Source organism: Ovis aries, chromosome 26 (genome assembly GCF_016772045.2).
Source record: "Ovis aries strain OAR_USU_Benz2616 breed Rambouillet chromosome 26, ARS-UI_Ramb_v3.0, whole genome shotgun sequence".
NCBI lineage: Eukaryota > Metazoa > Chordata > Mammalia > Artiodactyla > Bovidae > Ovis > Ovis aries.
Window position 1 is genome coordinate 38,232,044 of NC_056079.1, and position 12,430 is coordinate 38,244,473.

The following is a 12,430-nucleotide window of genomic DNA, read 5'->3' on the forward strand; positions in this document are numbered from 1 at the left end:
GGACTTAGTTGCTGTGTGACACATGGGATCTTAGTTCCCCAGCCAAGGACTGAACCTGTATGTCTTTTTTATTGCAAGGCAGATTGTTAACCACTGGACCACCAGGAAAGTCCCTAGAGAATATTCTAATGTCTTTTATCTCTAGAGTCTAGAAAACAGGTATTCAGACCAGAATATATTTGCCTTTGGCATGTCTTTCAAATGTAAAAAGAAAAAAATGTTGGTTAACTAAAAATTTAGTTTCCTGTCTTGGTTCACTGGGAACCCTCTGTTCTTGATGCAGTCTTCCATTGTTTCCTTGGATATCTTGAGAGAGAGATTAATTCCAACTGCAAGTAAGCGAAGGGAGTTGTTTCCTGCAGTGTCTGAAGTACAGGTGGCAAGTGCGGAGCGGGCCTGGGCCAGGCAGAAGGAGGCCCTGAAGACCAGGCCCCCTGACTGATGCCAGGTGCCGGGAGCTGGCCGACCTGACCGGGACCCTGAGAGCAAAAAGCTTTCCTGTGTGCTGAGGGCACCTTTATTTATTTATTTATTTGGTGAAACTGCTGGTTCTGTGCCCTCTCACACCCTGAAGGGGCCATATGGACCACTCTCTCATTCTCTGAAACAATGGAAAGTGCATGAAACAAAAGTTCACTGGGTTTTGAGGTGTTACATGACCATATCTGATGTTAGTTATAAGTCAGATGAATGACCCATTTCAGCAGAGCAATGTGACCATTACATAAGGTATATTCCAAACATGAGCAGAATTTTTTAGGACTATCAATTCATGAAAAGGCATTGCAACTGGAAACACATGGTATCTGGAGTTCAGGACACAGGCTGTGCTCTGAAGGTTTGTTTAAAAACAAGTTCAGAGGGTCTGGCAAACAGAAACTAGTTTATCCTATCAGTTGGTTGTGCCCTTTCCCAAGCCACCCGAGTGTGAGACGTGTCCAGAACGCAAACCTCTCCTCCTGTTTGCTCCCTGGGGGCCTAGGCAGTGCCTTTCTCTCCCTGTCTCCCTCCCCTCCTCCCTCCCTTCCTTGCAGTAAATATTATACCCACACCAGTCACGTGAAAATCATAGCAGGAAACACGTATTCAACACTAAGTTGCTTTCCAGGGCTCTGCACTGAGGGGTAGTGGGTGGGTGATGATGGGCACACAGCACACAGTCGCAGACAGTGCCAAGTCAGCCTTTCGCAGGAACCCAGAGGAAACCCTGGTCACTGTGTTAGTTAGAAATATTCAAGGAGTAAGGATGAGCTTCCCTGGTAGCTCAGCTGGTAAAGAATCTGCCTGCAATGCAGGAGACCCCAGTTCAATCCCTAGGTCAGGAAGATCCGCTGGAGAAGGGATAGGCTACCCACTCCAGTATTCTTGGGTTTCCCTGGTGGCTCAGCTGATAAAGAATCTGCCTGGAATGCGGAGACCTGGGTTCGATCCCTGGGTTGGGACGATCCCCTGGAGAAGGGAAAGGCTACCCACTCCAGTATTCTGGCCAGGAGAATTCCATGGACTGTATAGTCCATGGGGTCACAGAGTCAGACACGACTGAGCAACTTTCACTTTCAAGGAGCAAGGAAGGTGCTGAGATGTTTCTTCTTTTTAAAAATGTTAAGACCTTTTAAGTTTCTTCAGATACCGAGTCACAGAATCCTATATGCTTTTTCAAGGGGCTATTGTTGTTTAGCCGCCAAGTCTTGTCCAACTCTTTTGTGACCCCATGGACTATAGCCCACCATGCTCTTCTGTCCAAGGGATTTCCCAGGCAAGAATACCAGAGTGTGTTGCCATTATTTCCTCCAGAGAATCTTCCTGACCCAAGGATCGAAACTGCCTCTCCTGCATTGCAGGCAGATTCTTAACCTCTGAGCCTCTTAGGAAGCCCTTCCAAAGGGCGACTCGTGGTGAACTGTCTGCTCTAACTCTCTTCCGGTTCAGTTGTGTGATCATTAAAAGATGGATCCTCACTTGCTGGCTCACTCACCAGATTTGTCCTAGAAATGTCCTGTGTGTCCCTGAAGTCAGAGGCCTGACTGAGAAAGCATCCCAAGTGCTTCCAGTCCCACAAGGCCTGTGAGTGTCCCCCTTCTCGTGTCCGTGTAAACAGGCCCAGTCCACTGCTAGGGCCCATGTGTCTTCATCCACACAATGTGGAGACGGTGCAGTGTCCGCTGTGACCAGACAAGCTAATATGAATGAATATAATCCTTTCAGTTTAAGTTGCTTATTTCCTAATTCTCCTTACAGAAATAGAAGACATTTTCCTGACTTTAAAATCACTTATCTAACATGAGAAAATTAGTTGAAATGATCCTTGAAGCTCCTTTCAGTCTTAACATTCTATGAAGAAGTGACTTTCAGATATCTGATTATTTGAGTGATGGGCTAAAGCATGCCTTCATCTGATTTCCCGTTACGCCTTCCTCCCAGATTTGTGGGAACACAGTGTGCTCTCTGGTAAAAAAAAAAAAAAGAAACTGAATAATTTTTAGAATGACATCTAACCAGAAATACACAGAATTTTTTAAAAAGATAATCATCAAATTATGAAAAATGTTTTCAATGCCTTTTTAAAAATCAAGAGTTAATACACAGCTTAGGGTCCAGTTTAACTACGGATGTTTTTATTAAGTCCTCATAGGGTCTCAAGAACATCTTCACTTCTCTCACAGCTATATTCTCTCAGTGGAAATCAAGGCTATTTCAACTTTATTTTAAATTGTTTTAATGAGGTAGAGCACTTGTGCCTTGTACTCTGTAAACTGGAATCTGTGCATTTTTAAATTGACATTGGTGAATATCAGCCGACATTTGGTCACTTTCCAAGCTGGACTTTATTCTCACCTGAGGGTACAGATTTTCAGACTTGCCACCAACCTACTGTCTGTACGTATGTAGATAATCTTTGCGTTAGTGTGTTGTGATCCAACTTCACAGGACATTTAATTAACAAGCTTCTTAAGAAAAAGGAGAAAGCTTTTCATTTCATGCTTTAAGTGCATTTTAAATAAACAGCATTGTGAAATCACATGCTTGGTGCTCAATCAGGGTGGTAGAGAGCTCCAGTGAGTCATCCTGGATAAAAGACGTAGATTGCAGTGAACACAGAGGAGTAGTAATGTGTTTTTAGGCATCATTCTCACCCTTCATTTGTTTGAGAAAATAGCTAGTAATTATTAGGTGTCATAGAGCATTTTATTTTTTCATAGAAAATTTCTTGATTGAATTTATCTTGCTCTCTTTTCTCATTTAGTTTGCATAGCCAAGAGTCTTAGGTTTGAAATGGTTTGATTACGATAATTTACCCCTTATTTCTTCTTTCCCAGTACCGTCATTAGACACCATCTTCAACTTTAAGCAGTGAAAAATAAAGATGTCAGAACGAGCTCTGCAGAATAAAGTTTCTTCCTTTTATTCAAGTGTCAGCTCTAACCTCTCCAGTCTATCCTGAGTTTTCATTTTGTATGGACTTGGAGCTACATTTTCTAGTAGGAATTCAGAATCCCAAACGTGTTTTGTTTGTATTTTGCCTTTTTTTAAAAAAAATGATAAAATGATATTACTATTAACTAGAAGAGCGGAAGCCCATGTTGGACTTGAAATCCCTAGACTTTGGTGTCATCCTAGTTAAACAGATTGTATCTTCCATTTCTGCCCTGTGCAGTATTTTCCTTCCAGTATCAGAAACCTTAGGGTTTAGGAAGCTGCCTGAGAACAGAGTCCTCTTCAGAAACCATGGTGCAGGTCTCCCAAGTTGATAATTACTGTCCGCTTCTACTTAGAGCTGTAATAAATGTTCATCTTAAAACTCTTAGCACTTTTAGAGTGTTCCAGGAACATCATCCTTTAAGCTTGGTTTTAAGCTTGAAGAATGAGGTCAGAGAGAATATGCCCCAGGGATAAGTATAGTTGCTCCAAAGGTCCAAGTCACCCAGTGTAATGGCTAAGGGTCGGCCTTTCTCTCCCTATCCATCCGCAGCAGTGCGTCAGGCATTGTGACGTAGATAGGGCCTACACTGCTAAGAGGGGAGTTTACCCCTGAACACCGCAAGTTTGAGCTGCACAGGTTCAATTGTTGCCGGATTTTTCAGCCGTGAGCACTGCATGCGGCGTGATTCACGGGAGACTGAATTCGCTAATGTGGAACCGTGGACACAGCGGAGCGGAGGATGGGAAGGAACTGCATAAACGGGGGCAGACGATAAGTCTCGGGTGGATTTTCAGCCCCCCCGCCCCCCCGCCACGCGACATTCCAGGGTCACGGGCAGTCGTGGTCATTCCAGGGGACACCTCCGGGACGAGAAGGGACAAAGGCCAACAGCAGAACTGAAGCCTGGTGTACGGCCGGACGAGGAGGTGCCGGAGCCGCGGTCAGAGCGGAGAAGAGGCGCCGGAGAGAAGTGGGACGGGGAGCCGTGGAGAATTTCCAGAGAACTGCTGACTCCGTTGGTTGCTGTGAGATGAAAACGAAAGAATCTGTGAAACTTTGCAGTCGGGAGGTCATTTCTGACCTTTGCTAAAGCAGATTCAGTGAAGGGTAGAAACGGATTCCAGGCTCCAGTGGGTTAAAGGGTAAACTGGAAATTAATGTATAAAAATAGTTCACGTGGACCCCTGACTAGTTGTATATAAAGGAAGAAGATAGGTGAGGGCTAGAGGAGGAAGTGATACTCAGGAGGGACTATGATCTTACAAATATGAGAGAGACCCTGAGCCCATAGACAAACAAGCATTTAAAATATAGTGGAAAGATAGTAATCGGGGAAATAAGATCCTAGGAGGGGTTGGTGGAGGTGGATCTGGAGTACAGGGTCAACCCTAAGCACGATTCCTCTGTGTAAGGAGGAAAGACGGTAAAGGTGGTTACGAATGTGTGTTTACAGTCTATGTAAGCAGAAAGTTTGATACTCACACGTTTGTCCTTATGAAATACAGGTTCAAGCTATATGCTACTAAAAATTATTATTAGAAACTGTATCAAGTAACATCTAAGTGCTTACTCTCCTCTTTGAACATTATTTAAAGTTTAAAAAATAGGATCTCATGGAATTTCATCCTACAGCTCTATGAAGAAGATATCACTCCTTCTCAAAGAAAATGAACTTAATGAGTGAATTAATTAATCTAAGATCATGGAAATGAGGAAGAGATAGGTCCGGCTCCAGGCACCTACCTGTGCGCTTAACCTCCGCTGGGGTGGGACAGGCGTACTGAAGAGAATAGGGGACGCTTGGCAGAATGGAGCAGAGAGGTCACTGTAGACGGGAAAGCCGTGACTGTTGGCTCTGGCTGCAATCACTGTTGATGTCAGTTCTTAACTGCCAAGGCTTAATAGAGTTGCAGCAATCTTAGAGTAGTCATTTTACCATTTAGTTTTATCAACTGTGTGATTTTTATGTTGCTGTTGATATGTACTGAGTGTCTTAGGTTTCCCCACCTTGGCGTCGACACTGTTACTGAGATCAGCAGCTGCTGTTTCTTTCTGACTCACTTTGAACTGATGGCAAGAGCACCCCTGAAAAGCGTGGTTTGTGCTGGGGCCGCGGGGAAGGGAGGAAGAGATATGGAGAGTATAATTATTTTTTTGAAAACTTGTAAAATGAAACTGTGATAATAGAATATACTATATCTTCCTTTTACTACTAAAAGGCTTTTGCTACTAATTAGAAGGAGTATGTGTTCTTTATAGAAGTGTAAGCTTATAGCATTATATATGATATTATAAAATATGGGAAGAGGAGAGAGGAACTTAATAGTAAAAAATATCTCCTATAACAGTTTGTAATGTCTGCTATACTTAGACTGGTTTTCAGGTCTTTTTTATTCTTAGGGACCCACGGAAACAACTAGATATAATAATAATAGTACAATAATCATATCACATTTTTCTACTAGTTGTGCTTTTTTTCCCAGTTATGTTTAGGTGGAAGCTATACAGAAGAACCTTTGTAAATTCTATGAATTGTGTCTGGATCATGCTCAAAGATAAAATTGCATCTATCCATTGCACCTTCCTTTTTAATATAATTTTACTCATTTTTCAAATTTATGACAATAGAACTAATCTTTCTCCTGACTTAAGATTAAGCTGATTTTTCCTCTTTTCTTTCAGAGTACATCTGGAGAAATTATTTCATTTTACTGTTCATTTTTTTCTTCATGTTATTAGCCTCAAAAGAAAGTAGCAGGAAAGCGTGGAGTCTTTAGAGCAGACACAGTGGCCCGGTTTTCACCATCAGCTCACTTCTGCTGATGGGTGTCCATCTGTTTCTGAAAGCAGATCGCCCTATGAGACCTCGCTTCATTTCAAATCACTATAAAACGTGTATGATAGATAGTTTATCTTTGACCTTCCTTAGCTGTTTAATTATTATATATCAGCTTTTGCAAAAGTGAGCCTTTGGTAAATGTACATTTTCTCATTCTGAGAATACTTTTCTTTTCTTTTTTTAATTCAGATTATTTTTAATACTTTTCAAAGAACAGAATGTTTGGTGACATTAATGAAGTAGCATGGGGTTGTTTTTACCCGCCATTCGCTTCAGCTTTTTCATGCACCTTCAAGGATTTTCCAAACTTTTTCTTGCAGTTAATAGGTTTTATAAAGAGAAGAGAAGATGAAGTCTGAACATGTCTTTGCTTTCTTCGTATCTGCCTACAGGACGAATATAAGCCAGAGAAGGCCCTGTCGGAGGAGGACCTGAAAAACGCCGTGAGCGTGCACCACGCACTGGCGTCCCAGGCCACCGACTACGAGAAGAAGCCCAACGTGCTCAAGCTGAAGACGGCTGATTGGAGGGTCTTGCTCTTTCAAGCCCAGTAGGTTTCATTGGTTGGGTTGGCTTGGGTTTTTAGTTTGCAGAGCACCACTTTACACCAAGAAAAAGAATCAGGATCTAGAGTGCACACTTCCTGAGTCAAAGTCATTAACCGGCTACAGTAGAGAGCCAACGATCTCAGGAAACTAGACTGAGAAATGGAAACCCTGGGGCACGCTTTCTGTTTCCGTGGAGTCACCCTGTGACCCTCTGTCAGCCCCTTACCAACTCTGGATGTAACATCCTCATAACGGAAACCAGGGTTTTAGCGCAAGCCCCGTCACGCAGTGAGTGCAGCAGGCCAGGACTCAGATAACTGACCGTTGCCTGAGTCTTTGTCACGGCCACAGCTTAACCTCTGTGAACCTCAGCTTGTCCCTGGCGCACCTGTCACAGGGTTCTGGTGAGAAGCGAAGGAGATCAGGTATGCAAAGAGCCTCGACACAGTGCCTGGCACATAGAGGCTGTGCAGTCAGTGTGGATTTCATTTCCTTCTCTCTCCTCTCTGCATCTGAGCTCTAAGAGTCTGTGATCAAACTAGAAGGAGAAGATAAAATCATACTGTGGGCACGGAAGCAGGCTGGACTGCCTGTGTAATAAGAAGTCCGTGACAGCCTTCAGATGAGGGATGGAACACTCCAGGTGGAGAATTCTGGATTTATGAAGTGAGAAACTTGGGATTTTTGGAACTGAGCCTCTAGAACAGGCAGTTTAGTCGCACACATCGCATCAGTGTCCGTGGCAGGCACTGTTAATTATTCACGGCGTGCCTTTTACAGCCTGAGCTTGACTTCAGAACCACTCTCAACCCAGCCCTGCCAAGTGAGCGCATTTGGCGCTGGCATGACATTTGACGTCAAGATAGTAAACACGGGTGTCTGCGTGCTTGTTGATGAAAACAGTGGAAGATGAGAAAGGGGAATGAGAACAAGAACAGGTTCTCTGGTGATCTGTGGATGCTGAGCTCGCAAAGGTGTAAAACTGCTGACATCCGGTGAGGAGGAAGTTGTAAGGAAACCCAAGTTACACAGGATATTTTTAGTGTGGGAGTAAGACAATTAACACCCAAGGGAACTACAGCCAGATGCATAATTACGGCTATTAGTCATAAAAGTCCTTCAAATTATTCTGTTCCCCAGCATTATTGTTTTTAAATGTCTAAAAGTGCCGGATATGATAACTCAGGAGATCTGATTACTCCAAATGTAGCTGATGAAGAGTTGAGTCCAGTGAAAGAGATAGTCCAGTGTGTGGGGGGCACGGTGGGGGAGACCCCTGGTGTGCGGTCAGCTCAGCGTGAATGCTGTCAGGGGAATCGCGCAGAAAGGGACTTTTAGATGGGCTGGCTTTTTGTCCAGCTTTGTACTGACTGTGTAGCCGGCGGGTATCTCACCTAGTTTGGATCTGTTTCTTCCATGCGTTTACGAGTTCACAAGCATTGGCAGTGCCGGGCTCTGCCAACATGGCGTGCAAGTTCACAGCGTGACACTGACCTCAGGAGACTGCCACGTCCTCTCAGGAGGATATTTTTGTGTCCTATTGAGGTGCACCTCACATACTCAAAGTTCACAGTGACGTTTAGTAAGTTTGCAGAATTGTGCAACTCTGTCCAGCTTTAGAACACTTCCATCACCCTGCAGAGGCTGAGCCCCTGTGCCGTTCTCACCCCTAGCCCGGACACCACTGGTCTCCTCTTTGTCTGCCCTTTCCTGGATGTCCCATATTCCTGTAGGCGGAGAGTATGTGGGCTTTCCTGTTGCTCCACATGAAGGTCTGGGGTCGTCCAGACTGAGGCCTGTCTCGGCTCTCCACGCCTCTGCTACTGGGTGTGACGCTCTGTTAGGATACAGACTTCACCGTGTCCATTCCTTCACCAGTCAATGGGCAAGAGTGTTTCTCCTTTTTGACGCTTATAAACAATGTTCCTGTGAATGTGCACATACAAATCTCTTAGTGCCCATATGTCCTTATTTCCCTTGAGTAAATATATACCTAGGAGTAGAATTGCTGATAAATTTATAGTTAATTTTGTAAAAAAGAAAACTGTCCAAATTACTTTCCAAAGTGGGTGTATATACCTCTTTATATTTCCTCTATCAGTTTATCCCTCAGTTGCATTTTAAAATCAAACTATGTGATTAGAAGAGATGAGTTAATTTTTAAATTAATTTCTGACTAGCCGAGGATCCGCATCAACTAGAAAGCAGGGGGTTTAATGAACACTTGCTGTGGAGTGCGTGTGCTTTGTTTCCCCTATATCCTCAGGTGGTAGTCACAGTCTCACTCCTTGATGATCACGGGTTCCAGGGCCTTTTGTTGCCATGGCGAGTGCTGTTGAAAATGTTCCTCTCCAGTGAAGCTTTGCCAGGGATTAATTCGTCCCAAGAAGAGTGAATGATTTTATATGTCATTTTAGATCAGTGGTGAGAAATGGGCAGGATGTCATACATGCAGGTGTGGAAATACCCCCATGTACATATACCTGTGTCTCCTAGGAGCCCGGAGGAAATGCAGGGATGGATAAGCAAGATTAACTGTGTCGCGGCTGTGTTTTCGGCACCGCCGTTTCCAGCTGCCATTGGGTCTCAGAAGAAGTTTAGTCGCCCGCTGCTGCCTGCCACCACGACAAAATTGTCTCAGGTAAAGGCGTTTTGATCTTTACACCTTGTCATTTCCCGCTTTGTAAAGTAGTCTTGCTACGTGTATTTGAATGATGCCCCCTATTCTGGGGGCAAGGATGAGACCTCGCCCCGGAGGGCCATGCTGTCAAGGGGGCAGACGCAGCGCCCATGGCCTCTACACATCCCCTGGGAAGCAGACACTGGGGACTCGAGACGGGGTGGATGCACGTGGGCGCACTCTGTGACTTCGTTTCTCAAGTTAGGTTACTACTCACTTACACCAGCCTCACTTTTATTTGTATTTTTTGTTTTGTTTTTCCTAATAGTTCATATTCTTTAAATACCTGGCTAAGGGTAGATGTCCTGCCTTGGAAACCAGCTTTTTATTCACTCATTGATGTAACTCTTCGTTTTATTGAGCTTTCCCTATATCCCAGACTGTGTGATGCTGGAAGCATTCTCAGGGACCCACTGCGAGGCAGGGCCTTCCCTGCCCTTGGGAGGATCTGAGCGGACCCTGGTGGTTTTCCCAGAGAATGCAGGCAGAGCACACGAGAACCCTCTTGGGAGGTGTTCACTTGAGCTGCTCTCCTTTTATCAGGTCGATGTTGCTGAAGGTCACATTCTATGGCGCTCCTTTCCTACTTACAACTCTGTTCTAAGGACACCGCATACAAGCCACACTACCAGTTCTAAACCTATCTGCAGGGCCACTATTTCCACTGACTTGTTAAGGATTTTGGAAGCTACTTTGACATCTTTGTGAATTTCTTATCGGTACAGTAATAGAGAGAATTTCATCTGGCTGTGATCAACCAGGTCTAGATATTAACTAGCTCCTCCACACACCTGACATCATGGTTATCAACAGAACATTTACTAAAAAGAGCATATCGTGTGCCTGTTGCACCTCAGAGACTACTGGCTCTGGAAATAGAAAGGCAAGTGAAACCCAGGCAGTCTCTGGGATCCAACTGGCAAATGTAAACAAGCGAGTAACTGTGACAGTTTGAGCAGAGGCACAGGTATGGTGAGTCCAGGGGGCCTTCGGGCTCCAGGCAGGGCCTGGCCTTGGGGGTGAGGGAGACGCTCCCAGGACGGGCGGCAGGAGGGGTGTGGGAAAGGCGGCCGCCCAGCAGAGTGAGGCAGAGAGAGAGAGGGGGCGGCGCAGGTGTGGGAGCCGCGCGGCGTCATCCAGTGCGACTGAGCACCCAGTGAAAGGCGGGAAACATTCCTCTGTGGAGCTGTGTGTGTGTGTGTGCGCGTGCGCTGAGTTGCTTCAGTCGTGTGTCCGACTCTCCAACCCCATGGACTGTAGCCCGCCAGGCTCCTCTGTCCATGGGTTTCTCCAGGCAAGAATACTGGAGTGGGTTGCCGCGCCTTCCTCCAAGGGATCTTCCCGACCCGGGGATCAAACCCCCACCTTTTAAAAAATTAATTTATTTATTTAATTGGAGACTAATTACAGTATTGGGGTGGGTTTTGCCACACATTCACATGAGTCAGCCACGGGTGTGCACGTGGTCCCCATCCTGAATCCCCTCCCACCGCCCTCCCCACCCCATCCCTCAGGGTCACCCCAGTGCACCAGCCCTGAGCATCCTGTCCCATGCATCGAACCTGGACTGGCTGGCGATCTGTTTCACGTATGATAATATACGTGTTTCAGTGCCATTCTCTCAAACCATCCCACCCTCGCCTTTTCCCACAGAGTCCAAAGTCTGTTTTTTACATCTGTGTCTTTTGCTGTCTCGCATATAGGGTCATCGTTACCATCTTTCTAAATTCTGCGTGTATGCGTTAGTATACTGTATTGGTGTTTTTCTTCCTGACCGACTTCGCTCTGTGTAAACTCCCACCTCTGCGTCTCCTGCACTGCAGGCAGATTCTTTTACCTGCTGAGCCGCCAGGGAAGCCTCTGCGACTGGTGCTGAGCAGAGGCCAAATGATGAGAGGTCTCACTTGGTCGCGTGGAGGATTTGGGATGCCTCACCAGTCCCCAGCATCCTTAGGAAAGTAGTGTAAGCAGGGAATTAATGTGATCACATCATCAGTGTTTCAAAATTTTTTCTTTTTATAATAGGAAGAAAGTATCAGAGGTGGCAACTAATATAAGAAAAAGGTGCTTTCAATAGAAAGAGGGAAAATGAGTTAGTGAAGGAGGAGGTGGACGGAAGTAGGAGGGGTTGGGACCTCCTGATGGCCCCGTTTGCTCCCTGAAGTGAGGGGCAGGGCTGTCCTTGGGCGTGGGCTCTGGGCACTGTGCTGTCCCCTCTGGCTTTGGGTTCCCCCTGATTTCATGCTTCCCTCCTGATGCTTCTTTCCAGAGTCCTTCCCTGTGTCCTTTCTCTCTTTTTACCTCCAGATGTTGCAAGGAGTGCTCAGAAGCAGAGCCAGACAGATACTTGAGGAACAATAGTTTTTAAGTTAGTCAAGAAAAACACAGGGAAAATGTTAGGCCAAGAGAAGGGGGAGAAGGTTGGGTACAAACAGGACAAAAAGGATCTCCGGTGAAGTGGCAGGAGGTGACTGGCCCCTGCGGCGAGAGCAGCGTCAGAGGCTCCGGCTGGAGCGGTCACGGTCAGCTCCCTCGGGGGGATGAAGGCAGTAAGGACGTGGAGGAGGGACGTGTGGGGGTCCTGCCCAAGTGCGTAGAGACAGGCTGGTGCAGAGAGCAGAGGAGACATGGTTTCAGGAGACATTCTTTCATTTCTGTAAGTTCATCATTATTATTGACATGGTTTGGCTGATGCTCCCCACGTAAGCACTGCTATTGCTGTCTAGTTCACGGACTAACTACCAAAAAAACTGTTAGGAATAGGAAGGACCAAACAGCTCACTTTACAAGGCAAAATGGCATTTAGCGTTCAAGGACAATAAATATCCTAAGAGAAAAGGAAGGCTTTACTGCTTACTTGCCCGACTTCTTCATCCACCCAACTAAAATATGAGCTCTCAAACCAAATGCATTTCCCCACTTTAATTTTGGGTACTTAACAT

At 45.5% G+C, this 12,430-nt stretch overlaps 1 protein-coding gene across 16 annotated transcripts in view; it reads left to right on the forward strand.

Annotated features, from left to right (window-relative positions):
- PSD3 (pleckstrin and Sec7 domain containing 3) overlaps window positions 1-12,430 on the forward strand; it is a 590,582-nt gene that overhangs the window by 540,142 nt on the left and 38,010 nt on the right. For all 16 annotated transcript variants that reach the window (XM_042241260.2, XM_060407086.1, XM_042241264.2 and 13 more), the window contains 2 exons: window positions 6,653-6,810; window positions 9,305-9,449. In XM_042241260.2, coding sequence (XP_042097194.1) covers window positions 6,653-6,810; window positions 9,305-9,449 — 303 coding nt within the window. The remainder of the gene's footprint in view (window positions 1-6,652; window positions 6,811-9,304; window positions 9,450-12,430) is intronic.